Here is a 26854-nt window from a genome sequence, read left to right on the forward strand (position 1 = left end):
CAGGGCCTTGCTGAGATGACACCTAGAGTATTGTTGCAGGTTTGGTCTACTTACCTGAGAAAGAATATACTTGCCATAGAGGGAGTGCAGCGAAGATTCACCAGACTAATTCCTGGGATGCCAAGATTGTCGTATGAGGAGAGATTGGGTCGGCTAGGCCCGTATTCACTGGAGTTTAGAAGAATGAAAGGGGATCTCATTGAAACGTATGAAATTCTGACAGAGTTAGTCAGACTGGATGCAGGGTCTAGAACAAGAGGTCACAGTCTCAGGATACGGGGTAGGCCATTTAGGATTGAGATGAGGAGAAACTTCTTCACTCAGAGGGTGGTGAACCTGTGGAATTCTCTACCACAGAAGGCTGTGGAGACCAAGTCGCTGAATATATTTCCTCTTTAAATAAAATATTTCATTTGTTTTGTCAGAGCTCCTCATGGATGTGCAAGGAGACTTGAAATGGCAATTTTCCATGGGAGACAAAAATGGTGCCATGTTCTACAAAGCATATTAATGGTTGAACTTACGTAGCTAACGTTGGAGGGAGTAGGGTTGGGAAAAGGAGGTTCCTTGTTCTCCTAAAATCTTCAGACATGGCAAAAGTTGCAACAGACTAACTCTAACATAACTCCCTATCGCTATGGAGCTACAGTCTTGCTGCTAGTTCCCTGTCTCAACCACCAGAGGGAACAGGAGGAGAATGGATTTCTAAACTCTGAAGGCATCAAAGGGTATGAGGAGAGAGCAGGAATATGGCATTGCGAAAGGGGATCAGCCATGATCATATTTTTTTTATTCATTCACGGGGTGTGGGCTTTGCTGGCTGTGCCAGCATTTATTGCCCATCCCGAGTTGCCCTTGAGAAGGTGGTGATGAGCTGCCTTCTTGAACCGCTGCAATCCATGTGGTGTAGGTACACCTACAGTGCAGTTAGGAAGGGAGTTCCAAGATTTTGACCCAGTGACAGTGAAGAAACGGCGATATATTTCCAAGTCAGGACGGTGAGTGACTTGGAGGGGAACTTCCAGTTGGTGCTGTTCCCATCTATCTGCTGCCCTTGTCCTTCTAGGTGTTAGTGGTTGTGGGTTTGGAAGGTGTTGTCTAAGGAGCCTTGGTGAATTCCTGCAATGCATATTTTAGATGGTGCACACTGCTGCTACTGTGCGTTGGCGCTGGAGGGAGTGAGTGTTGTGGATGTGGTGCCAGTCAAGCGGACTGCTTTGTCCTGGATGGTGTCCAGCTTCCCCAGTATTGTAGGAGCTGCACTCATCCAGGCAAGTGGGGAGTAATCTATCACACTCCTGTCTTGTGCCTTGTAGGTGGTGGACAGGCTTTGGTGAGTCAGGAGGTGAGTTACTCATCGCACGATTCCTAGCCCCTGACCTGCTCTTATAGCCACAGTATTTATATGGCTAGTCCAGTTCAGTTTCTGGTCAATGGTAACCCCCCAGGATGTGGATAGTGGGGAATTCAGTGATGGTAATGCCATTGAACATCAAAGGGCAATGGTTGGATTTTCTCTTGTTGGAGATTGTCATTGGCTGACACTTGTGTGGCACGAATGTTACTTGCCACTTGTCAGCTCAAGCCTGAATATTGTCCAGGTCTTGTTGCATTTGGACATGGAATACTTCAGTATCTGAGGAGTCGCGAATGGTGCTGAACATTGTGCACCATTGTGCAATCATCAGCGAACATCCCCACTTCTGACCTTATGATGGAAGGAAGGTCATTGATGAAGCAGCTGAAGATGGTTGGGCCTAGGACACTACCCTGAGGAACTCCTGGAGCTGAGATGACTGACCTCCAACAACCACAACCATCTTCCTTTGTGCTCGGTATGACTCCAACCAGCAGAGAGCTTTCCCATTGACTCCAGTTTTGCTAGGGCTCCTTGATGCCACACTTGGTCAAATGCTGCCTTGATGTCAAGGGCAGTCACTCTCACCTCAGCTCGGGAGTCAAGCTCTTTTGTCCATGTTTGAACCAAGGCTGTAACGAAGCCAGGAGCCGAGTGGCCCTGGCGGAACCCAAACTGGGCATCAGTGAGCAGGTTATTGCTAAGCAAGTGCTGCTTGATAGCACTATTGATGACCCTTATTGAATGGCAGAGCAGTCTCAAAGGGCCCAATGATCCTGCTCCTATTTTCTTATGTTTCTAATTTTTCTGGTTTCCCCATGCACCCCCATGCACCCGCCACACACCCCCAACTAATTAGACTGCAGTACTCCTATGCACGTGAGAATTACATTTTGCTGGGAAGTATTGTGAAATCCTGTTCAACAAGTTAGAGATGTCTACAGCCAATGTGTGCAAGTGGCCATTTATTCATCCCAAATTGACCAAAATACAGAGAAGATACCATTGATTTTCAAATTTGTGTGAGGGACTGCTGCAAATACTGTCAAAACCCTGTTCTTAAACTTTTGAAAAGATGTGATGAAATGTGGTTTGGAAACTAACTGATGTGTAAGATTAAGATTTCCCTTTTACAATTACTTGTAGGATGTTATATAAACCTAACATAAATATCATCCATACATGTTTACTCACTGTTTAACATTCATAAAACTGTAGCTTGCAATTTTGCTTCTTTTGACTTAATGTCAATTCAACAAAATTATACCTTTGATGAAGCAGAAAACTGAAGTGGAACTTGTATATTGCTACTGATGAAAGGGTGGAAGAAGTTCTAAATTTTTGTTTACAGGTTACAAAACTTCAAACTTAAGTAGCCTTGTGAAGTTTAAAGTACTGTACTACATTGTGTTGGATTGGAAGTTGGGAGGGTAGAATTTAAAGTTTTTTTTTATTCTTTCATGGGATATGAGCATTGTTGGCTAGGCCAGCATTTGTTGCTCTTCCATACATGTCCTTGTGAAGGTGGTGGTGAGCCACCTTCCTAAACCATTGCAGCCTGTGGGGTGAAGATACACCCACAAACCTATTAGGAAGGGAGTTCCAGGATTTTGACGCAGTGACAATGAAGGAACAGCGATATAGTTCCGTATTTCTGGAGCCCTCTGGCCTGAGAGATGGGGTATTTACTTGAGCCATGGAAATACAATTTTGAAAACAACTTTTACCCCACTGCTGACTGTGTTAAAACTTGCTGTGTATCCTCCTGTTTCCAGCTGGAAATGCAATCTCAGATGAAACAACTAACTTGCTTCTAATTCACTTCCTCGTTCCCAAGTCTTCTCATTTCACCATCTCCTCCTCCTGCACATTTATGATAATTAGGGTCTTTCAAATCCTTGGGGAGTCTCATGTGCATCCTGAAAAGTACCATATATCACAGTTTCAAACTTACTGCCTAAAGCTATTCATTGGCACTAAATGCCAAACTAGTTGTGGTCAAATGCCAAAAGAGACTGAGTTGGTATCTGATCAATTCCATTGTCTCTCCAAGACCGGGTTCAGTTATGCTGCCATCATTCTCTGTACGGTGGCTCAGCTGAATATTAATCAAACGTACTCAACAGTTTATCACTCAGCAAGATCATACCCGTTCAAATCTTTCAACTTGTGTTTATAGCACCATGGAATGTTTTCATTTCAATCCACTTGCCTCATTATACAGGTTGGCATAAATATATGCACAGATTGAATGACAAGCATTCCAGTGTGCCTTTTAGTTTTGATTCTCCTCCTGTTCACTTCAAACATTCAGATGTTTTCTCCTCTCCTCTAACCAAGAGGGTTATATTTGTGACTGCTCATCTGTTAATGATGATTTGAAGCAGGATTCTACATATAAACCCATTTATTACTGCCTATGACCCCTCTGAATGGGTGGCTGAGACAGGGAACTAGCAGCAAGACTGTAGTTCCATAGCGATAGGGAGTTATGTTAGAGTTAGCCTGTTGCAACATTGGGCCAAGTCTGAAGTTTTTAAAAGAACAAGGAACCTCCTTTTCCCTGCCCCACTTCAACATTAATATGCTTTGTAGAACATGGCACCATTTTTGTCTCCCATGGAAACTTGCCATTTCAAGCCTCCTTGTCCATCCAGGAGGGGCTCTGACAAAACAAATTACAGGCATGTCTCAGTGAGTCTCCATCAACTGAACGAGATATGTCATCATTTTACCTTGCCTTGAAGGCAAGTCCAGAAGTACTCAAAGTACGTATTGAACCTAGATGTCTTCTATATTCTCCAGCTTTCAGAGGGAAAAGGAGCCCTACTGAATGCAAATCAATCAAAAAAAGAAATTAATAGATAAATTCCTTTTAAAGTTTCTTTGTGGCAAAAGCACTTTATATACTCCACACTGAAATACTACAGCATATTCCTTCTCCTTTAAAATGTAGTTCTCTCATTTCAGGTGGATTATTCTATGTTATATTTAAAGAGCTGTTTTCCTCCTCAAGTCCCAGCAAAATATATGGAGACGCCCTGAAGAAGTGTAGAGCCCACCCCGAGGTATTCAACTGTCTTTCTGATGCTTGTGTGGGGGTTCATTTATTCTTTTTAATGACTAAGTTTTGTTTGTGCATCTCACATGACAAGCTATTGTCCCCCTATTTTGAATACTTTGCAAAGTTATAAGTGTGTTAACAGGGGTGAAGGGCTTCAGTTATGTGGAGATACGAGAAAAGCTGTGATTGTTCTCCTTAGAGCAGAGATGGATAAGAAGCAATTTAACAGATGTCAAAATTATGAGAGGTTTTGATGGAGTAAATAAGGAGAAATAGTTCCCACTACTGGGTAGGTAGGTAACCTGATATTACAGATTTACGATAATTCACAAAAGAACCAGAGGGAACAGGAGGAGATTTTTTTGTTTCTGCATTAAGTTGTGATGATCTGTAATATATATTGCCTGAAAGGGTAATGGAAGCAGGTTCAGTAATAACTTTCAAAAGGAAATGGAATATATATTTGAAAAAAATTTCAGGCCTGTGGGGAAAGAACTGAGGAGTGGGACTAATTAAAAAGCTCTTTCACTGCAGCAGACATGATGGGTTGAATGGCCTCCTTCTGGATTGACTATGAAGAATAGCTGCTGTGGGATTTTAATTATGTCAATTAATCTTTGCTCTAAGGGAAATGTTGTTAAAGCTAGTGTTTATTTTGCATATTACTTGGTTTATTTTGGGTTCTTTAACATAAATTAGTCGATCTCGCACAGTAGTGCGTATGCAGGTGTTCAAGTACAGCATTTAGGTCAAGATGAAGTCAGGGGATAATTGGACTGGGGAGGTAGATGATGAATAATAGGGGAGAGAAGGTATGGCAAAGGGATGGAACACTTACAAGCAATGAAAAGACCTTCTGGTATGTACTTTGTCTCACTCAATTGTGTATCATTTTTAATATACAGAAAATCACAGAATTTTAACAGCACATAAGGAGGCTATTCAGCCCATCGTGTCTGTACTGGCTCTCCAAATGAGCATTATGACCTAGTGCCACTGCCCTGCCTTTTCCCCGCACTCCTACACTTTGTTTCTATTCAAATAATCATCTAATGTTCTGTTGAATGCCTCGATTGAACCTGCCTCCACCACCCTACCAAGCAATGCATTCCAGACCTAACCCACTCGTTGTGTGAAAAAGATTTTTCACATGTCACATTGGCTTCTTTTGCATATCACTTTAAATCTATGCCCTCTCATTTTTGGTCCTTTTATGAGGAGGAACAGCTTCTCCCTATCTACTCTGTCCAGCCCCCTCATTATTTTGAACATCTCTATCAAATCTCCTCTTAGCCTTCTTCTTTCCAAGGAGAACAGTCCTAACCTCTCCAATCTATCTTCGTAACTGAAGTTTCTCATCCCTGGAACCATTTTTGTAAACCTTTTCTGCACTCTCTCCAATGTGTTCACATTCTTCCAATAATGTGGCATCCAGAACCGTACTCTCCACTTGCCTCGATGAGTGCTGCTCCAACAACACTCAAGAAGCTCGACGTCATTCAGGACAAAGCAGCCCGCTTGATTGGCACCCCATCAACAAACATTCACTCCCTCCACTACAGTGGCCGCAGTGTGTACCATCTACAAGATGCACTGCAGGAACTCACCAAGGGTCCTAAGACAGCATCTTCCAAACCCATGACTGCTACTATATCGAAGGATAAGGACAGGAGATGCATGGGAACACCACCACCTCCCCAAAATCTGTCCACCATCTACAAGGCACAAGAGTGTGATGGAATACTCTCCACTTGACTGGATGAGTGCAGCTCCAACAACACTCAACAAAGCAGCCTGCTTGATTGGCAGCTCATCCACCACAGTAAACATTCAATCACTCCACCACCAGCGCACAATGGCTGTAGTGTTTATCACATACATCACACACCCTCTCACATTGGCCACCCCACCTGAAATTGTGCGGTATCCTGAGAGAAGGTAAAAATCCTGAACAATTTGCAAAATCTGGGAAATTCCTCTCCAATCACCTTGCCACCCTCACCACACCCCACCCCCACCCCCCCAACCATCCCTGGCCACTAGTCAAATAGATCAATTTGGCACTGATAATTCTATGCAGTAACTACCTATTTTTGTTTGAGGTGTTCTCTGCTTCAGTCAGAAACAGGTCCAGCTCTCTCGAAGGAATTCATCACACTAGCTGACAGCCTCTTTCAGAGGTGCACTACTCTGGGAAAAGTACCACCTCCTGACACCTAACCTAGATCTGGACTCGCAGGACATAAAGTTCTGACCACTGGTCAACCCTAGCCTATTTAATTGGAACAAACTGTTTACTCAAACATAATCATTTTGTAAAACTCAGTCAAATTATGCCTAAGTCTACATTTCTCTTTTAAGTGTAGAGTCCAAGCTGCTTTAGTCTATCTTGATAACTAAGATGCTTCAAACTGGGAATTGACCTAGTGGACCTCCTGCACTCTTTCAAAAGTCCCAATATTGTTCATCATCTGAGGAGTCTAAAACCAGACACAGTATTATAACTGAGGCCTGACCAAGGTCTTGTACAAGGACAAAATCTTATGCCTTGGTTTATGCAGCCCAACACCCTATCCACGTTAGCTATCACTTCATGGCATTGCTCACGAACCTTTGGAGATTATGCTCTAGAATGTCCAGATCTTTTTTTTCTCCCACCTGCTTTAGTACTCTTCCTGAGGGGTTCAGCATTCACTCTACCTACCTACATTGCACTTTCTTAAGTTAAATATCATTTCCTAGTCACAAGCCCAATCCCCCAACACATCAAGATCTGCCTGAAGCAATCTAATATTTTCTGCGGTCTTGACACTGGCACAAAATTTAGTATCATCTGCAAATTTGCAGATCATGCCCCAACACCTGTATCAGTAATAAACATCACAAAGATCAACAATCCCAACACCAGTCCCTGTGGGACACCACAAGTGACTGATCTCCAAGCAGATCCAAATCCACCTATAACTATTTTCTACTGCCGTCTGGCCAGTTCTTAATCCAGGTAAGTAAATTACTAATAATACCAGAGGCTTTAATCTTGTAGATTAAGGTTTTCTTTAAGTAACCTCCATTAAGACTGCATTTTATTCCCTCATTGTGGGAAATGATGGTGACCTCGTCAACAAATGCAATCAAATTTGTAAGAAAGCACGACATTTTTTTCGAAGCCATGTTTAGCATCCTTCATGTCCCTCTCTATTCAATCATACATTGCATCCCTAATAATTCCCTTAATCACCTTTCCTTTTACTGACTTCAAACTAATCGGCCTGTAGTTACCCTGGTCCATCTTATCTTTTTTAAAGATGAGGATTATGTTAGTCCCCTTCCAGTCTAGGGGAGCCACCCCTGAGTGCAGTGAGCTTTTAAAGACATGGGCAACGGGATCACAAAGTGCTTACTTAATATTTCCACCATTACCCATGAGTCCTTCATAACCTGCCCCCGAATATCTACTAATGGCCCAATACAGTTTGACAGTTCTCTGACTCTTAGCATAACTGAATAGCTTTTTGCATAACTTCCACGATTGTCTATGATCCTCTTTTCCATTATTCTTTTAACTGACCTAATATTGGAAGAGACAGAGGGGAGGAAAAAGGGAATATAGGAAGAGTTGGGATATGTAGGAGAACAGGAATGAAACTAGAAACTTGAAAATCAGAAAAAGGAGGGATTGACTAGCTCTCCATCCTTCCTTGACTGGATTGGACATTGATTTCACAACCTCCAGGTCAGTAGGACTGTGATATCTACTCTTAGCATCACCAAACTGCAATTTTGATCCACCGGTGCTGGGGCCATTGACAACTCACTTTCTAGTTGGAGATTAGACGCTGGTTCACCCAATGTTGTGGCCAGCCTGGGGCTGTCACTTATGGGCGATTGAAGAAGCCTGCTGGAGCAAAAGGAGGCCCCAGTGTCTCTAGTCTATGAAAATATTACAGCATTCTTCAAGACAATCTAGCCTGAAGTTAGTTTTTGTTTTAGCTGGGAACTTAAACTAGGAATTTGCCATTTAAAAATGTGATCTGAGCGCCACCTCTGGGCATGTTGCATGGAATTTGATGACCCATCAATTTTAATATACTGTAATAACTGTAAAACTATTTTGCAAATGTTCATGACTGTTGGGCATGAAATATTTTCCATTTCTGGCAAACACTAAGTCAGTAATAACTTCCTCTATTCTGCCTGGTCTATTTGTCCCAGACCCAATCTCACTCTACAGTCTTCTCTACATTAGAGAAACGAAGTCCAGATTAGATGACCACTTCTGTACTATCTGCAAGTGTGACCCTGACTTCCTGCAGCTCACTGCTTTAACCACTACACGCAGCCTGCCCCCTCGCCTCCAAGTTCCCAACCTGACCCCTACTGTCACTGGCCTTGTACATCATTCCAAAAAAGCTCAACACCAGCTTCAAGAAGAGTATCTTGTCTTTTTCTTTGGCTTCCTGACACTTTCTAGGTTGGATGTTGATTTCAGTAATTTCAGAATTTAGGTATATGCATCTTTTGCAATAAAAGCAAAATACCGCAACACATCTCTCCAGTTCTGAAGAATCATACGGACTCAAAATGTTAACTCCGTTTCTCTCTCCACAGATGCTGCCAGACCTACTGAGTTTTCCCAGCATTTTCTGTCCATGTTTTTAAAACTGTTTTAACTTCATACCCAATCCCACCCCCACCCCCAGAGTTATTCATGTTCCCCAGCTCTTGTCACATTTCCCCAGGCCCACCATTTCCTTAAACAAAAGGACAAGTGCAGATGCTGACAATCTGAAATTATAAACAGAAAATGCTGGAACCTCAGCAGGTCAGTATGCATCTGTGACAAGATAATGTTTCTGATTTAGAATCCTTCATCAGAATACACACACTGGTGGAATTTTCCCATCCCGCCTATGGCGGGTTTCATGGTGGGCAGAGAATCCAGAAGCAAGCAAAATGTCGCGAATCTGCCATCGTAAAAAGAGGTTGTAGTACTCCCGATGGTGTGTTTATGGCGGGTCGGATATCCCGCGAATTCCATTTGCATTCATTAACATGTCATGAATGCTCATTAAAACAGCTGCTCGCCGGACTCTTGTCAGGCCTTCCAATCTTGCATCACACCAGTGGGAAATTACGTCAACCTCAAATCCATTTGAAAAGAGGTGGCATGCACAAGTCAGACCTCGATTCACTGGTAACTTTTGAGGTGAGCGAAACAAACATAGCCGACCTGCCACAGCGCTGCGCCAGTCTTGTTGCAATGAACGCCACACTGCTGGGGTTGTAGGGTTGGTCTGCTCCTGCTCTTTGCCTACATTGTCCTGAGGAACATCATTGTGCTGTGGTACTCATGCAGGCTTCCACTTTCAGAAACTAGTGCTTCAAGTAGGACTGAGAGACAAGGGTGGGGTTGATGAACATGAGGGGGGACATTGGGAAGGAAGACTGTGGAATGGCAGTGAGGGGAAGGGTAAACACGAGGGAGGCAACAGCGAGGAAAGGCTGTGGATTGCAGTGAGGGCGATCACAAGGGGGGCCTTTCTGGGGTCATCCTCTTGTTGCCGCAGGAGTAAGCAGGAGTCTGCTTAGAAAGAAAGGAGGAAGACCTCCCTGCGATGAAAGCCACTGAAAACCAATGGCTTCATTAGCACTGTTAAAGGGCTACTCAGAACTCAATGGCTTCACATCATAGTTGCTGCATCTCAAGTAACACATTGGGAATGCAGGCAATGATGAAGGAGGCACAGCTGTGTCATATATGTCATTCCATCAATGAAGGCCTGTCACATGTTCACCAGATGTTACACTCCTAATGAGACAAAGGGCATCCATTCATTGACCATGAGCAACTGATTGGTCATTAATATACCACATCAGAGATTGGAGCACAGAGCTAGGTTGGGTCACTCATCTCACTGAAACTTTAGCATCCTACGCAGGGCTCAAGATGTTACATATCTGTGAATGCCATCTTGGTAACCTCAATGTGTGTGCTAGTGTCCTAGGGACAAGGCAGCATCATCCGCCATGCAGGTAGGGCATGAAAAGCTATGGACTTTTACTGTCTCCCAACGTGCCATCTTCTGACCTTCACTTTCTTTCCCCTTGAAACATTAATGTCTTCAATGTTTCCTTTCAGAGAGAAGGCAAAAGCACATATGGATCAAGGGCTCATTGCTGCCTTTGTTGGGGTTCGAATGCAACGGAAGAGGCAAAGTGGGGAGGGGCAACTCCGCGCGGAGCTCCAGCAGGAGGGAGGTGGTCAGGCGGAGCCAAAGCATGAATAGGAGGGTCAGGAGGAGAGACGTAGACAACCAGGGCAACTCGCGGGACCTAGGGCTTATATTAGAAGAGTCTCCTATTTACAAATGAGTGACAGGCAATGCCGTGCATGTGTGTGCTTGTCCTGAGCTCTGGTACATCACGTATGTCACATCCTTCGTGAAGACCTATGCCATGTAGAGTTGGAGGGTATCCCCTGCCAGTAGCTTTGAAGGTGACCACAGCACTCAATTCCTTAGCCTCTGGTTCTTTCCAAGGGGCAACAGGGAACCTGTGTGGCATCTCTCAGTCGGCAACACATCAATGCATGAAGGAGGTCACAGATGCCCTTTACAGGAAGGCCCATCATTATGTCAGGTTTGCTCTGGATGAAGATAGCCAGGCTGCAAGATTCACTGGCTTCGCAGCCATCTCAGGCTTCCCAAGAGTGCACAGTGCAATGGACTGCACCCATGTGGCTTTACAAGCTCCATGGCAGCAGGCCCTATTGTTCATAAACTGCAAGGGCTACCATTCCATCAATGTACAACTGGTGTGTGATCACTGGAAATATATACTGCACGTTTGTGCATGGTACCCTGGGAATTACCATGATTCCTACATCGTGAGTCACTCCCAGGTGCCTGAGATTTTTGAGGAGCCATTAAGTCTGCAGGGATGGCTGCCTGGGAATGAGGAGTACTCACTGAAACACTGGCTGATGACACCAGTGCGTTGCCCTCAGAGTCGTTCCGAGGAGATGCACAATGCTGCTCACAGCTCCACGTGCTCCCTTATAGAGCAGACCATAGGGCTTCTGAAGATGCACTTCAGATGCTTGGACCGCACAGGTGGCTCACTCCAATACACTCCTGATAGGGTTTCCCGCATCATTGCAGAGTGTTGGGCCCTTCACAATCTTGCTATGCAGAGAGATGAACCCTTGCCAGAGGATGAGCTGGAGAAGGATGAGAGCTCATCGGAGGCTGAAGATCCGGAGGCCCAGGAACTCATGAGGCTGCTGAGGGTCAGTACGAGCACGATCACACCATGGAGGAAGGGAGACATGGGAGGCGTGCCTGTGATACGTCAATCACTGACAGGTTCCAGGAAGAGTTAAGTGAGGGAATATGGCCACATCTCTCCTAGCCCTCAACGCCATTTTCTTTCATCTCAGGGGTTGTCCACCTACTTGCAGCAAGAACGAGTCCTGCATTCACATTTGCGCGTCCTGACATCATGACTCATCAGGCCATGATCTTTGCTTTGGTCCATGGGGCTCTGTGAGTGAGCTCACTCTGGGAACTGAGAGACCACTTGGAACAAGAGCGATGCGAAGCCTTTGCTGCCATATAATGATGCAAACACTGCTGCAACTGAGATGTGGTTGTGCCTAGGGATCTCCTCCTCCTGTGCATATCTTTTCTTCTGCCACTACCACTGGGGAGACACAAATGCCACTAGATTATCATTGCTGATCAGCTGCCCTCAGTGATGTTCCTTGAGGAAGAAGGGTTAGAAACGCTTACATCACACACTTCAAATAAAGATTTAAACACATCTCCCTGACATCACACAAGGGTGCGGAGACTAGTTCAACCGAGGTTGACATCACAAGAATGTGATTCTCAAAGAGGGACACTATCACTGAGTGGGAGGAAGGCTAAACCTCGAAATAAGAGGATTCCAAAGTATGAAATCACAATGCCTTCAGTTGACAGGAACATTCACATAACCATCAATTATATTAACAAAAATACAATTTATTTACATGTCTAGCACACCTGTGACCCAAAAGTGACATCAGTTTTTCTTAACTCTCCTAACTCTACCGTTATGCTTGGGTGCAGCCCCGACATCTGCCACAGAGGTGACGGCTACATCCTGATGTCTGTGATGATCTTGATGAATGTCCTCTGGTGGCCCGAGGCCTGGAGAGCCTTGGCCTGATAAGGGTCACCTGCTCAGTGGCCTGAGAAGCTGGAATGGATGGGGTCACAGGTAGAGGGGGCTGTGAGTGGCTGTACACCCTTGGAGTGTCCTGAGAGGAGATCCCTGGGGTGTCCAGCTGACACTCATCCCCCCCATGTGGGTGCCAGAGGGCCCCGACCTGACTCCTGCAAGAGATGGTGCGCCTGGAGGGAGGTCAAGGTGCCTTGTCCTGATGTCACCTACATCATGATGGTGCCCACCAGGGTGTGTGGCTATGGAGTACAGGGCCAAACAGAAATCCTGCAAGACCTGCTGGACCAAGGTCTCCACTGTGGTCGTCAGCCTTCCCATGATGACCTCAAGGTGTTCACATTTCGGAGCTACGACATCAGACAGAGCACGGATGGACTCCTCCGTTGTTCACTCTAGTCTGCTGAGTGACTATTGAGCTCCTGCCTGATGTTCCGCCGCCTGTCGTTGCATCTCCAGCATTGATTTGGCGGCCTCTTCCAGAGGCTCGTCATCTGACTGGGACTGAGCTGGTGACTGGTCTCCGAGTGTCGGAGACCTGGGCTGCCCCTGTCTCCGACTGCTGCCGGAACGTTTCAGTGAGGTGTCCCCAGAAAGTGAGCCCGAGCCTAATGCGCCCCACCGACATATCTCTCTCTGAGCTGGGGGAGGGTGCATGTGAGTTCCATGAGAGTTCTTCCGGAGCTTCCCCTTCGGTTGAAGTCTGTGGTGAGGGACTGGCTTGGGGGTCTCGATCTGCTGGTGCCTAGAAAATAGAGTTTCAGTTAATGAGCATGAGCTAGATAAGACTGCATATGACTCACTGTGAATGTCAGGATTTGATGAGGTGATGGTACTGTGATCCATGCTAGGTTGCTGAGAGAGGCTGATCTCCCCTTCCCCACAGGAGCGATCCCTGTCCTCCCCAGTCAGCATGGCTGAAATCTCCTCAAACTCAGTGAGGGCAATGATGTCAGCCCCCGCAACCCCTCCTGGTGTTGTGCACCAGCTTGGCCTGTATGAAGAAGAAAGAAAGCCATGTGATGAGAAGGGATGGAGCAGAGGTTGGGTGAGATGCGTGTCCCCTGTGTGTGGTGAGCCCTCCCCAGAAAGGCCAGAGAATGGAGCGTGAGCAACATGACAGATGGGATGATGGTGATGTAAACGCTTCGGTGAGTGTGCTGATATGTGTCCCCTGCTAATGGTTGCTTGAGATCACTGAAGAGAGTAGCTGTTTGAGTCCATGATGCCGTGATGAGAGTTTGATATTGAAGGGAATTGAAGGATGACTTACCCTGGTGAAGAAGATGAGATCGTTCACCCTCTTCATGCACTGGGTTGCACTTTGGGCGCGGGTGCCAGCCGCACTGACCTGCTCCCCGACGGCCTCCCAGGCTGGAGACGTGAGGCTGCTGTGCTTCCTGGAGCCATCCCTGGGATAACACGTGTGCCTTTGCGCCTGCACCTCTCTGATCAAGGCCTGGAGGGCCTGGTGCGTGAAGTGAGGTGTTGCTTTCTTCAGGCCTTCCTCTTCTGGCTGCCAGATATCTCTGGTGGGCTGGAGAGAGTGAGATTGTGTGCTGGACTGGCCTTTAAATATGGCGCCCAGACCTTTGAACCCACCAGCTGACAGCAGGTGGACAAATCAGCTCCCAACCCACCAGGTGATTCAGACCAATGCGCGTCTTTGCATAATTAATGATCCTCCAAGATCAAAATCAGGCAAGAGTTTCCACCATTCAGGACAGCGGGGTGCCAAAACCATCCGTTACCACAATTAGTCTCACTAATAGAAAATTCTGCCCACTGTCTCCTTAACATGCGAATGCTTCTGTCCATCACTTGACCTATTAACATCATTTCAGTCATGATTCCTCTCTAGATTTATCTGTTTCCCTGTTCTGATTGTATCAATGTCCAACTCCTGTGCACCAGTTCTGAAGAAAGGTTCACATTTGAAACATGAACTTGGCTGTTCTCTCTCAGATGCTGACTGGCCAGTTGAGTGTTTCCATTTCAAGTTTTTGTTTGAGTTCCAGCATCTGCAGTATTTTGCTTTTTGCCTTTGCTTTGAAAACACTTCAGCTTTCATTCTTTGAAGTTTGATTTCTAATTCTTAAATGAGAAATTTCTGAACAGATGGTTGCAGCACCAAAGTTTAAACTAAGCAAAATGCCAAGTCTATCAGATGGAGTAAATGACACCCCCCACAGGGCCCTTGCTCATCATGGTGTATCTCCGAGCTCTAATTTATCATGCTTTTTCTCACTTAGCAGTGTCCCTGCCAAATGGAGATATGAATTATGCATTGGAAGGAAACATACGCACTATGCCAAGTATTTTGCATGGGACAATATTTGCGCAGATCTTGTTAGCCTTTTGCTGCCAGAATCACTGGTAATTCGGTAGAAGCCAAGATGTAGGGTTAAGACTTATAGTGCAGGACACCATGGAATGAAATTGGTCGTGGGCAGTAGCTCAAAATGGATGATAACAAATCAGCAAGCTGATTTACACGCTGTCCAATTTTCTTTTCAAAAGAAAACCGGCAAGTGCATGAAACAAATGTTGTGCATTACAATAATGACTGCACTTCAAAAGCATTTTGTTGGCTACAAAGAGCTTTAGGATGTCCTGAGGTGAAAAAGCACAAATAGTTTCTTTTCTTACTGATTCGCTTAGACTTCTACCCAAAACCAGTTTCACTGTCCGAGACCAATTTCACCCTTGCCCACCAATAATAATGATAAAGAAATAACTTGTCACTAATGTACCGTGCTCTTTGGTATCATTTCTCTAAACTGGGAAAGGTGAGTAGCACTGGAATACTTTAATGAGGGTGGAATAGTTAAAGTTTTTAACAGCAATATACTGCTGTAATACAGACTGCACAAACTCGGTTAAGGTTTTAACTTCTCTCTTTAACTGCAAGCCACCATTCTGGTGTTGACTGGGTTCCAACTTTTAATGTGCTTCATCTGCTTTCAGCTGGCTCTTTGGGAAGGGCAAAATCAAACAGATGGAGCAGTAAGTGAGCTTGTATTTTCCCTGTAAGGAGCACCCTTGCCTGTCCAAACTGCTGATTGATGGTTGTTTGATTATCAAATATCCATTTTGCCATTATAAGATACACTTTTGAAGTCATTCCACACAGATTAGAACTGGGCCAGACTTGATGTTGTTTTAAACTTAATGCATCATTTTAACAAAAGCAATAACAATTTTTAATTTTCCATTTAATCTACCTTATAGGAACTGTCTTGCTATAAGCAAAATTACTGGTCCATGAAGTAATTTGTAATCTGTTCCAAATTAGCAGACTTGGCTATCACCCAGCAAAGAGAATTTTCTCAAGCTATGCAATACCTGTTTAGTACCCCAAACAAAGGAATTGAGTGCAACAGTTGTCATACATGTTTTTCTATGGTTGTTCAATGAAATGTTTAAACTACTTTTGTCAGTTCTTCTTCTCTGTTGTAACCTCCAAATTTTGCACTTTTCCCATCATTTTTACTTTTCTCAATTTGTTAATCCTTTAAATACAACATAGTACTTGTTCTGGCAGCATCGGTGGAGAAGAAAAGAGTCGATGTTTCGAGTCCTCACGACCCTAAGGGTCGTGAGGACTCGAAACGTCGACTCTTTTCTTCTCCACCAATGCTGCCAGACCTGCTGAGTTTTTCCAGGTAATTCTGTTTTTGTTTTGGATTTCCAGCATCCGCAGTAGTTTTTTGTTTTAGTACTTGTTCTTCCTTCTCACTGCATCCTCAATACATTATTAAGTGCATCACGTATCTGATTCTGGTTCATTCTTTGCAGGACTTCAATATGAGGGAGAGAAAAAGTGGAAGAGAATAAAATAACCAAAATGATTCGTTCAATAATTAACCAGTCTCCCAATGGAATACAGTAAACCAAACCAAACTAATTAAAGTAGCCTTATTGAATACAATATCACATCTTCCCATGGGTTTTAAACTCTCAATCTGAGTTTTTAGTCCAATATCATAACCACTAGATCACTTCTAATTAAAGTGGTACCTAGTCTATTTTTTTAATAAAGAAAACTTGTGCCACAATATGCCACCTTAAGTGTACAGCACACAGTGGGCCCTAAAATTATCCCCTGTAATACTGGAGTACAAACACGTAACACATTTGTTCAAAATTCCTCTCTGCTATGTTAGCAGTGATGCTAACTCATTTAAAATAACTGGGTTAATGCCTCTACTGTCTTGTGGGGAGAGAAATTCTAGAGAATGCATCAAGTATTTTCTATATTTATCTAATTTCAGGGCCTGAGTAAATCTTCACTCTTATCTCCCAAGTGGTACAGAACTCGTACAGATAAGCTGTAAATCTGTTGAACTTGCGAGCTCACGATTGCTGAAGAGCTAATATTTGCTTAAGATGAAGACAAGCTGTGTTGCTGGTCGAGGAGCTGGCATTTGTTTCTCTGCTCTGCTTCTGATACACTACCAATACACCCCTGTAATTATTTTACGCGCCTGCTTAGTGTGTGTCTCCCCTGCCTATATGATGTACATGTATCAGTATGTACAGTGAGCAATTCTGATGGAAGCAAGTTCCCATGAAATCCATGTTGCTGTTTTTTGGCCCTTTTGTTCCTATCCCACTAAGGGATGCATTATTATATCAAAATCAGAGTATAATGCATCTTTTTTTGCACAGAATATGGAAGGGAGTTTGTGATTAATATTACAAAACTTTACAACGGTGTGTATATAATTTGAATGCCTAGTTTTAAGAACAGCTCGTGTTCACAGATAATTGGAGCACTGGGAGAACCTATAAAAGGTTATGGAGAGACATCTCGACGCGGTAGAAGACGACATGTCAGGTAAATTAAAGATTCAACATAGTAAAGGTTGTTATGTTCCTCTTCAGTAAGTTTAACACATTAAAGATTGTCAATAAAGATGGCAATTTTAAAGAGTGCCTTTTCTGGTTGATGGAGGATTTGTCTTCACCTTCCATCCCAACAACAACTTGAATTTGTATAGCACCTTTTTAATGTGGTAAAATGTTCCGAGGCGTTTCACAGGAATATTGCCAAACAAAATTTGACCATGAGCTGCATAAGAACATGTTAGACCAGATGACCAAATCTTGGTCAAAGAAGTAGGCTTCAAGGGGCGTCTGAAAGAAATCAGCAACCATTTAACGTCCCTCCGAGCTAGCATGGAAATCAGGAAGGATGTATAACAATTGGCCAATCTGTTATTGCCTGGCTTACATATCACAAGTTAAAATTACCCACTTCTGACTACAGGTTTAATGAAATTGGTGAAAGTCTGCAAATGCTATCAATGACCCTCTAAACTTCCCTCCAGTTGTTATGTCCTGTGAGTCCTTGGTTTCCATTGGTGGCCGTGCCTTCAGCTGTCTAGGCCCAAGCTTCTAGAACTCCCTCTCTAAACCTTTCCATTTCTCTACCTCTATCTCCATCTTTAAGACGGTCCTTAAAGCCTCCTCCTTTGACCAAGCTTTTGGTCACCTGCCCTAAAATCTCCTTACTAATAGGGACCCGCAAAACAGTCGTAGTCAAATCAGTATCTTTGTTGCAACAGCACTTCTTCAAACCCAGGATTTCTAGTTAATCTTTCACCTAGAATTTAACAGAATCAAAACTACTCACTCTGGAAAAAACTACATTAAAACTGTCTATCTGTAAAAACAGGCCTAGGAATACAAATACAATTTTGTCAAGTGCCTCGCCTTGTGACTCGTTTAAAATCATAGAATTTGAAAGCCTAATTGGGATTGTTCCTCCTGAGTTGAAAAGGCAAGTTTACACCTGATTTGCTCAATATTATTTAAGGAGTAAACACTTTATTTCCTTGAAATCTGCCTGTTATAATTTCAGCATTTATCACCGAAGAAAACAGCTTCCTAACTACCAATCTTGGTCCATGGCAAAGTCCTCTTTTAGGATTCAAATTTCGTAGCAACATTATAGCTGCTCCTTCCTTGAGTCTAAGTTTGTGCAGTGGCATGCCCATTGGTGTAGAAACTCTGGAGGGTATAGACAGTTATCATCTTCTCTATCTATAGAATCAATGCTGATGTATGCTTTTCATTTGCCTGACAGTGTTACTAGAGCTTTTTCATTCAAATTCAGTGAATTTGCCATTTTTAGCACAAAGAATAGTATTTAAATAATACGTGTCAAATAATTGTCCCTGTCATTTTGCCACACTTAATCAATTCCAGCATCTCATCCAGCTATTCCAGGCAATCCCATCACTTGTCATCACTCTCATACCATCCCATCCCTTTCATTCCTCCCATCCCCACCTTACTCTTGCCTTCCCCATCAATCTCATCCCTCACAGTCTCTCCAGACAAGGTAACTTTTTTGTTGAACTCACCCTACCCCTTCAGTTGTTTCTATTCTCCATCAACCAGCACCCCCCAACCCTGCCAGCACCAACTGTTGGCAGCCACAAATGTGTGTCACACATTCCAGTCCTCCACATGCCCCACCAGACTCTGCATGTACCAGGCACCACCCATCAAATAAACCTACCAGACAGATCCCTTAAACAGACCAATCAAAATAGTTCAGATAGAGAAAAAATGCGTATTATTATTGTGGATGTGGCAAGTTGTTGTTGAATAGGTCATAAGCTCTCTTGGTTCAGCAATGTTGTTTGATGTGAGGAAATATAAGCAAAATTCAGGGGTCTTAACCTCAAAACAAATGACATTTTGCAATGGTATCATCAACTTTTATTTATGTAAACACCTTTTAATGTAATAGAACACCCTAAGGCACATCATTGGAGCATTATGAAACAATATTTGATACTGTAAGGGAGTGCTCCTCGTTTATCCCCCCTTACCAACACCACCAAAAAAGACAATCTAGTCAATCGTCTCATTGCTTTTTGTGGCATCTTGTTACACGCACGTTAGCTCATTCGATCCTTGTGAAAACAATGGTGACTACATTTCAGAAGTATTTCATTGGCCTTAAAGCATTTTGAAACATCCTGAGGATATGTAATTGCACATTTTTCCTTCCTTTTCTTCTTCCTTTCTTCAATCTGGTGAGATGTAATATTGCTTTTCTGTTTTTTAGTCATGTGGAATACGTGAAGGATGGTGTGAAGCATATTCAAATCAAATTTTACATTGAGGGCTCCGAACCCATAAAAGGAACAGTGCACTTGGATGCAAAAGAGGTTAATCGTTTTCTTCATTTGATTGTTCTGTAGGCCTTGCTAGTTTTATTTTTAGTTTTAGTGTCAAGTTTTTTTTAATAACTGTCCTCTCACCACCCACCCCACCCCCCCTAACACAAGTTACAATTTCAATAAAATACTGGTAACTGTGATGTTAAGTGTTGAAGCAGCAAAGTTGTGTCACAGAGCATTCATCTGCTGTCCCCTGCTCCACATAGTTCCAGACCTGAGGTACCCAAAGTCAAGATAGAAAAAGAGGACAGTACCAGTTGAGAGATTGCGCTGTCTCCTTAGTAGGTGAGGGTGAGAATATTGGGTGGGCAGTTTAGGCTTGAGTGATAACTCAGCAACTAGTCATTAGCGGTGCTTTGGGAGAAGGTTGGCAGCAGAAGAGTGAATCAATACAGACGAAAGAATGAAGATTTAGAATATCTAAATATTACTAATAAGGTAATTTTAAAAAAATAAACTATTAAAATGTCATCCATTTCCATGTGTCAGATTGGATTTAAGCTGCAAATTGGAAGTGGATAATGAAATTTTAATTTTTGATGGGCAAACTTAAAAATTAAAATGTTGATTTGGAATAAAATGCCCATAGGATTTGATTTTTCATATAAAAGTATATAGCTGTATAAAAATCTGTGCTTGAGAATACAGTGGTGCTGTTTGAAACACTGAGAAGTTTGAATGTTCATCTCTCAGAAACATCTGTGTTGTTGCCTATCTGCAGTTTACCAGAACAGGCCAGCAAACTTATTTTAACTGCACATTGAGTTTCCGATTCAACAGAATGTTTTGCTTTTAAAGTAAGGTTCAGAATTGTACACCTTAATTTCCATACTGACATAAAAAAATCAAAACAATTCCAAAAAGACATAAAGCACAAATTCAGTGCCATTTGTTTTCTGCCCCTTATCACTGTAGATGAGAGAAGAGGAAATGCATGTTGATTATAAAACAAAGTTATCTTTTTTTTTTCCCTTTATTGCAGAACCCCGAAAGTGGAAGGTACGACTTTCATTATATATTTGTGGACTTTGACACTTATCCTAAAAGGACCATTATTGTTGAAGACAACCGGTAAAGGAGCTGATTGCATTCGTTTCCATGAGCTAATACGAAACCAGAGATTTTCGGTCTTTGTAGATCGGATAAATTATGTGAATGAGAGATGATTTGGATAATTAATCATCCTTTTCAGATGATGTCGTCCCAATTTATTCTTGTAGAGGGTCAGGCTCAGGTCCGAGGTATAATTTCTGTAAATGATACTGGCTTTTTATGCAGTGTATTGATTGACATGCTCTCTATTTTAAATCATCGAGTTTAACCTGTTGCGTTGAAAAGTTTTACAGGTAATGTCAAGTTTAAGGACTAATTGCTAGCCCTTTTCTTTGAACAAACAAAATTCAATTATGGCACAAAAACAAATGATAAGTTATAAATAAATAAATCTGTGATTGCAAATTATATTCTCGTTTTTCGTCTTTTGATAGGTCTGCCTAAGGCATGCACCGTACACTGAGCGGACACACTTATATGCCACTTTTAAATTATTTTTAATACTACTTTTAAGCAGGCGGCTAGGAGCTGATATTTTTTTCCCTCCATTGTTCCTTCCTTTCTGCCATACTCTCCCTTCCTCCTCTAATCTATACCTCCTTCCCTGGTGGAGAAGCAGCTGATATCTTCTTAGCATCCCCATCCATGCGTGTTTAAAATCAGAAACATTGGGAAACTATGGGCAAAGTCCTATTTACTATAATTTAAAGAAATTACTTACATGTTGATGCTCCAGCGTTCATACTAATTTAAATGTTTTTTGGGTTTAACAAGGCTTTGGGAAATCTGAAATCATGAAGGTGTTAAAAGCCTTGCCTGGTGGTCTCCATCTGAGCACCAGACTTTAACTAGTGAGAATAGATAAAGCTTTTAACATTAGCCCAATTGAAACCTGACGGGTCAGGCCTTTTAAAGACTCAAAACCTCCTAGAAAGGGTGGCTGACCTCAAGCTGAGCTTAGCTGCCCTGATGCATTCATGCTGATGCCAGTGGCCTGCCCAAGCTACGCAAATATACCTGTGAGCTAGATTTCCTGTTCCACGGGGTAAATTGCAGAAAAAGGACCCTCCCCCCCCCAACCCCAGTCCAGACCGTAAACACCATCCTAATATGTGGGGACAGGTGTATTTGCATAGCTTGGACAGGCCACTGGCATCAGTACGAATGCATCAGGGCAGCTAACCTCAGCTTGAGGTCAGCCACCCTTTCTAGGAGGTTTTGAGTTTTTAAAAGGCCTGACCCGCCAGGTCTCAATTGGGCTAATGTTAAAAGCTTTATCTATTCTTACTAGTTAAAGCCTGGTGCTCAGATGGAGACCACTAGGCAAGGCTTTTAACACCTTCGTGATTCCAGATTTCCCAAAGCCTTGTTAAACCCAAAGCATCTCCTCCAAAAGTGCAGCACAAGTTCACTGAAATGGCAGCCTAGATTATGTGATCAAATCTCTAGATGGAATTTAGAACCCACAGTGTTCAGTCAAAAGCAGCACCTCCAATAGAACAGCCCTCCCTCAGCATTGCACTGAAGTGTTGGCTTGGATTATGTGCTGAAGTCACTCGTCTGGGATTTGAATTCACAATCTTCAAACTCACAGGCATAAGTGCTGCACGGCCAACTCTAATCATAGGAGGAACTACAGAACAACATTTTAACCCAAGGACAACAGCACAGGGAATCTGCAAGTATAGGGCTTATTTGTTAAATATAGTGAGGTGGTCTCAGGGTTCCAAAAGTACTATGCCAGTAGATGGTGCTATGAATGTAATGTTACGTGACAAGTCGAAAACAATGGGTCAGAACTTACTACATAACAGCCCTAACAGAATCCTGAACAATCCTCATGAATTCCAGTCTTGGAAATAAAATAAATGCACTTGTAACTTCTCAAAACCCCTAAATCAAGAAGAGAATATTGCAATCAGCATGTACAACTTCAGAATTGCACATAAGTGGTAAAGGGGCAGGACAGGTCAGTAAACATGTGATGCACCTCCTCCAGTAATGCAGATGAAATTGTGCTAGATTGCCCTAACCACCGCCCACACCCACTCCCAGTGATGAAAAACATCCACTCAATTCAGGAATAAACCTGGCTGCTCAACTGATGTTATGGACTGAATTTTACTGTTAGCTTCCAGATCCTGATGGGCTGAAGAGCTTATTTCCAAGACTGGAATTCATGAGGATTGTTCAGGATTCTGTTAGGGCTGTCATGCAGCAAGCTCTGACCCATTGTTTTCAACTTGTCATGTAACATTACATTCATAGCATCATCTACTGGCATAGTACTTTTGGAAACCTGAGACCACCTCACTATTTTTAACAAATAAGCCCTATACTTGCAGATCCCTTGTGTTGTCATTCCTTGGTCCTGAGCCTACAATTGAAGGCAGCAAGATTGACTCAACCATTTTATCCCTAGTTGGGCACCTACTGGCCCACCATTGACCACACTGGCCCAATTAAGGAGGGTGGACATACTCCTGATGTTGCCAGCCCGATTATATGGGATCTGTAAGTATCTCTGAAACTTCGGAAATGTCACCGGGAGAGGTGGGTGCTGATGAGGCAAGTCGATTACTGAGGGCACTTCCAGGTACGCGGATGAAAAATAAATTCAGATGGCCAAAATCAGAGGGTAACCCACTCCAGAGAGATCTTTGGGATTGTGCGGACTGCCTTCCTTGACCACTGGCCCTCTGCGGGGCATGGAATCCCTGGCTGCAAAGGCGACCCCGGCTGCCACCGGGAGGCTGTCTCCATTAAGCTGGAGTGGGCAGCCAATCCACCTGGCAGTCCACCACTGGAAAAATTCCCAGGCAGTGGGACTGCGTCAGGGAGCTGTCCTGATCCAGGACCTGCTATTTTACTGCTCCTCTCCACCGCCTCCCACCCGGGCAGCGGTAAAATTCTGCCTTATATCTTTTCCCAACAACCCCCAAGAACAAACCCTGCCACCGTCACCCCCGGAAACCACTAATCCTTGAATGCAACGAGTCACACATCCTGTCACCCCAATGAACAAAAATGTTTTGAGTTAACTAAATCAGAGAGCCAGGATGCAGCTTTGATTTCTTGGCACTTCTTCAAGAAGGAGATTTGTGTCGTTCAGGCTGCCCAACGCGGTGTTAAAATGATTGCTTCCTGCAGTTTTATGATAGGGCCACTGTTACTGCCAGTTGATACCTGGGAATTCAGTTATGTACAACTTATCATAAAACAGCGGAACCTTATTGCTAATCTGCTACGTGTTGCATACCATCTTGCGTGTTCTCAGTTTTACAGTAAACAAAGAATATGTATAAAATAAGGCTATTAATTTATACAAAAAATAGAATTTGCATTAATATAGCACCTTTCACAATCTCAGGGCATCCCAAAGCTCTTTACAGCCAACCGATTAATTACTTTTGAAGTGTAATCACTGTTGTAAATTGAGAAATGTGACAAACACAGCAAGATCCCACCAATAGCAGTGAAGACAATCTGTTTTTGTGTTGTTGGTTTAGGGCTAAATATTGACCAAATCACTGGGTAGAACTGCCCTGTTCTTCTTTGAAATAGAGCCACAAGGAATCTTTGTCCACCTGAGAGGTTAAATGAGGCCATGGTTTAACATCTCAGCTGGGAGATGGCATCTCCGACAGTGCATGCCCTCAGTACTGTATTAAAGTGTCAGCCTAGATCTTGTGCTCAAGTCTCCAGCATGGAATTTGAACCCACAACATTCTAACTCAAAAGTAAATGTGTTACCGCTCAACTGTAGTGAGTAGTGATTTACAATTTTCACAGAAAAAAAACACTCATGGAAATCATCCTCGAAACACTAATAAAACAATCTAAAACTATGTTGTATGAGAACAAAACTTGAGTTATTGCAATACTATAAATTAGTAGCCTTGAGGATCCATGATAAATCCTGTATTATATGGCATACCACCCCATTGTTGTAAGGCAGTAGATTGATTTTAACCACCCATTGTTTTTTGGAACAAAATGCACTCAATGACCTGAACTGGGGCATTTTCCCAGACTCCATCTGTTTACTGCTTGTCAGGAACCCTCCGGACAGTGGCAACTAGCCAGCAGGCAGGCGAGGAGGTTCAATTGGTACCAAAGGAAGACTCCACAGCAAACCGGTAAGTTGTGGGAGGCAGTTTCAGGAGGGTCTTGTTAGAAGAAAGGGCAGAAGTCCAAGGCAGGGGAGGCGATGACTTTCCTTCTGGGTCTTGAAAGGAGATCTCCTGTTCTTCCTGGTCCCACAGGAGAAAGTGTTTTCACTGCTATGGGAGGGTCTCTTCATGCTTCCTGATGGCTCTGGCCTGCTTTCAAGTGGCAACAATGCCACTGCTGCATCTGGTTCAGGCCAAGGTTAAAAAGCATGGAAGTAATTGAACCCCAATTTCTATAAATTCACAGGCCTATTGCTTCTGGCAAGAGCAGTGGCCCCTTAAGTGGACTGAGCCATTAAAATGGTGGCTAGTGTGATTGCAGTGGAGGTTGAGGGGGCAAGGGTAAGTCACAATGCTCCATTTTAAAAGGTCCCCCTGCCCCTTACTGTCAGACAGGATGGGTTAAAATTGACCCCAACATATCCTACAATCACAGAAGGCAATGCCACAGATGTTGCTAGTAATATAAGAATAATATAAGCTGCAATATCTCCAAAAACATTTAACCAAATACTGCTGGCTACTTTTCTGTCAGTAAAGGAATAGTCGAGTGCAGTCAGAGCCAAGTTTGTGGCACCACAAGCGGCTCGGCTGTACAGAAGGGGGGGAAGAAGAAAGAAAGAGCAATAGCGATGGGACATTCATTGGTTAAGGGAGCAGACAGGTGCTTCTGTGGCCATAGATGAGACTTCAGGATGTTACTTTGCCTCCTTGGTGCCAGGGTCAAGGATGTACAGAGCGGCTGCAGGACAGTCTTCTGGGGGAGGGTGAACAGCCAGAGGTCGTGGTCCATGTTGGTACCAATAATTTAGGTAGGAATGGAGATGTGGTCCTGCAGTCAGAATTTACGGAGATGGGCAGAAAATTAGCAAGCAGGACCTCAAATGTAGTAATCTCCGGATTACTCCCAGTGCCACGTGCCAGTGAGTACAGAAATAGGAGGATAAGGCATATGAATGCGTGGCTGGAAAGATGGTGCAGGAGGGAGGGCTTTAGATTCCTGGGACAGGCTCTGGGGGAGATGGCACCTGTACAAGCCAGACAGGTTGCACCTGAACAGAGCTGGGACTGAGATCCTTGCTAGTGCTGTTGGGAGGGCTTTAAACTAACTCAGCAGGGGTGTGGGAACCAAGAAAAAGTATTAGAGAGGAATACCAGGGTGCACAAAATACTGTGAGGGACAGATAGCACTAGTATAGAGAATAATAAGTTAATAGGTGAAGTCAGGGTGAGGGAGAAAGTAATAAAATCTAAATAATGGTTACTAAGCATGTATGTGAATGCACAGAGTATAGTAAATAAGATTGGGGAGTTACAGGTGCAGATTGCTTGTGATGTGGTGGCGAAAACAGAGACCTGGCTCAAGGAAGGGCAGAACTGAGTGTTAAATATTCCCGGGTACAGGGTGCTCAGAAAAGATAGGAGAGGAAGGAGGGGTGGGAGAGTATTGGTTAAGGAGAGCCGTGCTGGAGAAAGAAGATGTCCCAGAGGGTTAAAGGGCAGAATCAATTTGGCTGGAGCTCAGGGACAAAAAGGATACAATTACATTGCCTGGTGTAGTCTATAGACCACCAACTAGTGAGAAAGACGTAGAAGAACAAATCTGCAGGGAAATTACAGAGAGATGCAAGCATTATCGAGTAGTTAGAATGAGGGACTTTAATTACCCAAATGTAGACTGGTAGTGTAAAGGGCGGAGAGGGGCAAAAGTTCCTAGATTGTGTTCAGAAAAATATTCTACAGGTGTATGTGTCCAATCCAACAAGAAAAGACCCACTGTCGGACT

At 43.5% G+C, this 26854-nt stretch overlaps 1 protein-coding gene across 1 annotated transcript in view; it reads left to right on the top strand.

Annotated features, from left to right (window-relative positions):
* Window positions 1–21301, top strand: part of timm21 (translocase of inner mitochondrial membrane 21) — a 35705-nt gene extending 14404 nt beyond the window's left edge. The window contains exons 3-6 of the mRNA XM_078540046.1: window positions 4328–4425; window positions 17411–17484; window positions 19729–19831; window positions 20826–21301. Of these exons, the coding sequence (XP_078396172.1) occupies window positions 4328–4425; window positions 17411–17484; window positions 19729–19831; window positions 20826–20918 (368 nt within the window). The 3' untranslated portion in view covers window positions 20919–21301. The remainder of the gene's footprint in view (window positions 1–4327; window positions 4426–17410; window positions 17485–19728; window positions 19832–20825) is intronic.
* The last annotated feature ends 5553 nt before the right edge of the window (window positions 21302–26854 follow it).

Source organism: Cetorhinus maximus, chromosome 4 (genome assembly GCF_964194155.1).
Source record: "Cetorhinus maximus chromosome 4, sCetMax3.hap1.1, whole genome shotgun sequence".
In the NCBI taxonomy this organism is placed as follows: Eukaryota; Metazoa; Chordata; class Chondrichthyes; order Lamniformes; family Cetorhinidae; genus Cetorhinus; species Cetorhinus maximus.